This window comes from Cyprinodon variegatus, unplaced genomic scaffold (assembly GCF_000732505.1).
Source record: "Cyprinodon variegatus isolate N-32 unplaced genomic scaffold, C_variegatus-1.0 Scaffold373, whole genome shotgun sequence".
NCBI lineage: Eukaryota > Metazoa > Chordata > Actinopteri > Cyprinodontiformes > Cyprinodontidae > Cyprinodon > Cyprinodon variegatus.
Window position 1 is genome coordinate 333002 of NW_015150826.1, and position 3492 is coordinate 336493.

At 44.5% G+C, this 3492-nt stretch overlaps 1 protein-coding gene across 1 annotated transcript in view; it reads right to left on the bottom strand.

Moving 5' to 3' along the window:
- Positions 1 to 3492, bottom strand: part of LOC107092269 (aryl hydrocarbon receptor-like) — a 35641-nt gene that overhangs the window by 20555 nt on the left and 11594 nt on the right. Inside the window, exons 3-4 of the mRNA XM_015386637.1 lie at positions 2292 to 2395; positions 386 to 475 (exon numbers count right to left, since the gene is read on the bottom strand). Of these exons, the coding sequence (XP_015242123.1) occupies positions 386 to 475; positions 2292 to 2395 (194 nt within the window). The remainder of the gene's footprint in view (positions 1 to 385; positions 476 to 2291; positions 2396 to 3492) is intronic.

Below are 3492 nucleotides of genomic sequence, written 5' to 3' on the forward strand. Positions count from 1 at the left end.
TCCGATTAGTTGTGTCCATGTAAACGTAGCTATAGCATCCCTAAACAAAGGTGACTAATTGGTAAATTAGCATCATGGATATTAGGATTCAGGTAATGAAGAACACGGAGATGTTTAACATGTGGGAATAATCCAGGTAACTCTCTGTATGTTAGGAGAGATCAACAACAAATGACTGTTGATTGTTGTGGGTTTTATTCGATTCATATTTTTGTTTATTTGATGATTTATTTCATGAAAATGTGTTTGATTGTTTGATCTCAGTGGCTAAAGATTAGCCTCTCCTCCATCTAACCCAGACTTCCTGTTTCATCGCGGGGGCTCCTCGCCACCAGGTTTGGATCTCACAGAGGAAGTTGGTTCTGGGTCACAGGTGAGCGAATACCTGATGGAAGCCGAGGTAATCCTGGATGGTATGAGAGCAGAAGAAGATGTTTCCATCAGCCGTCACCACCAGGACGAAGCCGTTCAGAGCCTGCAGAGAGGAAGAAAACATCTTCTGCTTCGTGGTGCTAATGATCTTATTTGTGTTTGGAGGCGAGTCAGAAGATCCAAATTAGGTAAAGCACATGAAGGCAGTGCTGGAAACATGAACCCGATTCTCTGCATGTGGAATAATCCCATCTTTAGATCAGCTTACTCAGAGTGTTTTGTTTTCATTCGGTGGAAAAGGCATCAGCGTAATCTGTTTGTAACCTCTGATTCACCCTCTGCTTTTTCCTTTTTTTTCTGGGCTCCAGTCATCCTCCAGTTGGATAAAAAGCCTTGAAATGAGAGAGGAGAAATGGGCCAGCAGCGGATAAACAAAACAAACTGCAGCAGAGGAGATAAGGCTGGACCTCAGGCTGACAGACAGGAGCGGAGTGGACGTCAGGTCAGAGAGGAGCCGTGCAGAGAAGGAGGAGGTCACCACGGGATGACTAACACCTCCGTCGCCCTCCTCCTCCGGCCTCAGGGGTCTCTGCCGAGGCGATGACACCGTATCTGTATCCGTCTCACTGATGAAGACACTGTTTACAACCTTCATCAGGAGACGCTCCTCATCTGACCCGACACGTCGGCTCTCGCTCTCCTCTTCACTTATAAACCCTCCATATTAGAGGCGCGTCAGACCTCTGCCTACAAGCTGCTGGATTATTTACTGGATGGAGCAAAAGGAACCAGAAAAACCAACGTTTTTCCTTCGATAAAATGAAATTAAAAACATGCCGTCTGCTTTTAATTATGTCTCAATTAGTGCCAATTTACCCAAAACCTCCTGGTCTGATTTATTTTAAGGAAAAATAAATAGAACCGTCTCTTTAAATCCGCTTTATAGAACTAAAGGTTTCAGTTTAATTCAGTAGAAAACATAAAAACTCTGCAGCCGTGATACAGCTGCCTGCAAAGGTGACTAATTTAGAAATGATTCAGAACAGAATCGGGTTTGACTCATCAGAGTGGAAATAAACCAAGAGGGAACATTTAAAAACAAGCAGTAGATTTAAACTTTTGGAAAAAAAAGACCAACTTTATCCAGATACAGACCAGCTGTCAGTCAGAGAGCAGCTTTAATATTCAGTCTGCATTTAACCCCTTCATCACCCTTAAGGCTGGTTTATGCTCAGAAACCAGGCCGTCTGCGTTTGTGTCGCAGTTAACGCAGATATGCCCCGCCCCTTCTGCAGACACTATGGTGAACCTCGACAAAACTGTAGGTGGCTGCAGACAGGAGGCCTCTGATTGGTCAAATCTACATCCACTCTACACTACCTGTTCGGTACCTTACCGGCTTGTTTTGTTTGCATTGTGGAAAACGACTTGTTGAACCAGCTAGAAGAGCGAGGAGCGTGAAAACGCAGCGACCCTTTTTCCACCTGGATCCCCGCTCTTTTCGGCCCTCATATCCCTCCGTTGTTGCACAAACTTGGCCCCTATCTAGACCCACAGCTAGTTCCTGATTGTCCCTCTGGCGTGGGAATAACATAGCGCAGACCACGCTTCAAAATTAGGCATAAATCAAAAATATCAGGCTCACTGCGACACTCTGCTGCAGGAGGATAAGCAGTGAGGGAGCAGGGAGCAACTTTGAGAGGAATCTGAACCTAAGGATCTTGCTTAGGTATAATTCCTGGTTCAGTGTCTAAAATGGAGCAGACCTCTGGGATCAATGCGTCTCCATCTGAAGGCTGTCCGGCTGCCCTGCTGGTCAGAGACTCCACTAGACCTAAAACAAACAGACTCTGCTGCACAGAGCACAGCCTCATGCACACATGCTAGACTAGAAGGAAGCGAAGGAGGACTGAACCCACCTGAAGCAGCAGCTCGCCCTCTGAAATCCCGCCGTCTGCGTTTCCTGAAGTCCTGCCGTCTTCGCCGCTGCTGATAACGTTGGAAGGCTGCTTTTTCAACGCCACTACAGGAGCAGAGAGAAAAGACGAGTTAGAGGCGGATCCTTCTGGGTCTGACCTGCTGAAATAGGTCTGATCAATCAAGCTGTGAAGAAGCTCTGGCCTTCCCTCTAGTTTCAGCTGCTGGTCTCTAAAAAGCATCAACAGCATTTCTTTTATTTGCCTTTTATCACTGGACGTTTATGATGAAGTATTTTATGCCAGTAGTGAAAGTTAACTTCTGCAGGAATAAACAGCAACAGTGACGTGTTGGGAGTAACTCCCCGTTTCCATCCATGAGGAAGAAATTATCTGCCAATCATCTCTACTTCATCTGACTGATGCATAAAGATAAATAGTAGCAGTAGCAGCCATTCAAAACAGCCCTTCCCAGCCAAACACCAGCCGAATGGCAGCCCACTTCCCTGCAACTCCCAGCTAATCCCCTCCAACTTCCAGCCACTGGGGTGAACCTCCTCTTGCATATTTTTTTACTCTGACTCCACCTTTTCACTGAATTACAGGGTCTGATCAGGAGATGATGCTTCTCTTTAAATCTTAATGTTCACAAATCATGACAGAAAGAATATTTTAGTACAAACATTGAAGTTTAAATAGGAATTGTGGTGTCCAGCCAAAAGCCCTTCAAGGAAAGTGGTTAAATTTTGAATGGCTACTACTGCACAAGCTAACATTACTTAAAAACAGCCTTATTTAGTTTTTCATTACCAAAAATATTCTAAATGCATCCCTTACAGAGTTTGTGGTATTTCATTTAATGTTTTTTTAATGTTGTTTCTTGTTTTAGACCCGTCTGGTGGCATAAAACGGTAAAAACCTTCATTTTTCATTGACTTTGTGTCATGATGTGGCCTGTTTGCTCTCCCTTAATTAGTCATTCCTTTCACCTGTCATTTTCCCTCCCTGCCTCAATTATCATTTATTCCCCTCACCTGTTTCCTCTTGGTTATATTCAGTTCAGCCTGAGCATTCAGTGCCAGATTATTTTTCTTTCTGTTAGCCTGTCTGTTAGTTTTGTTCCATGGTTCATGTCCTGGATCCTAGCTGCCAGTGGATAGAGGGTTTTTGTGTTTGTCTCGTCTCCTGATCATCCACTGTTCCT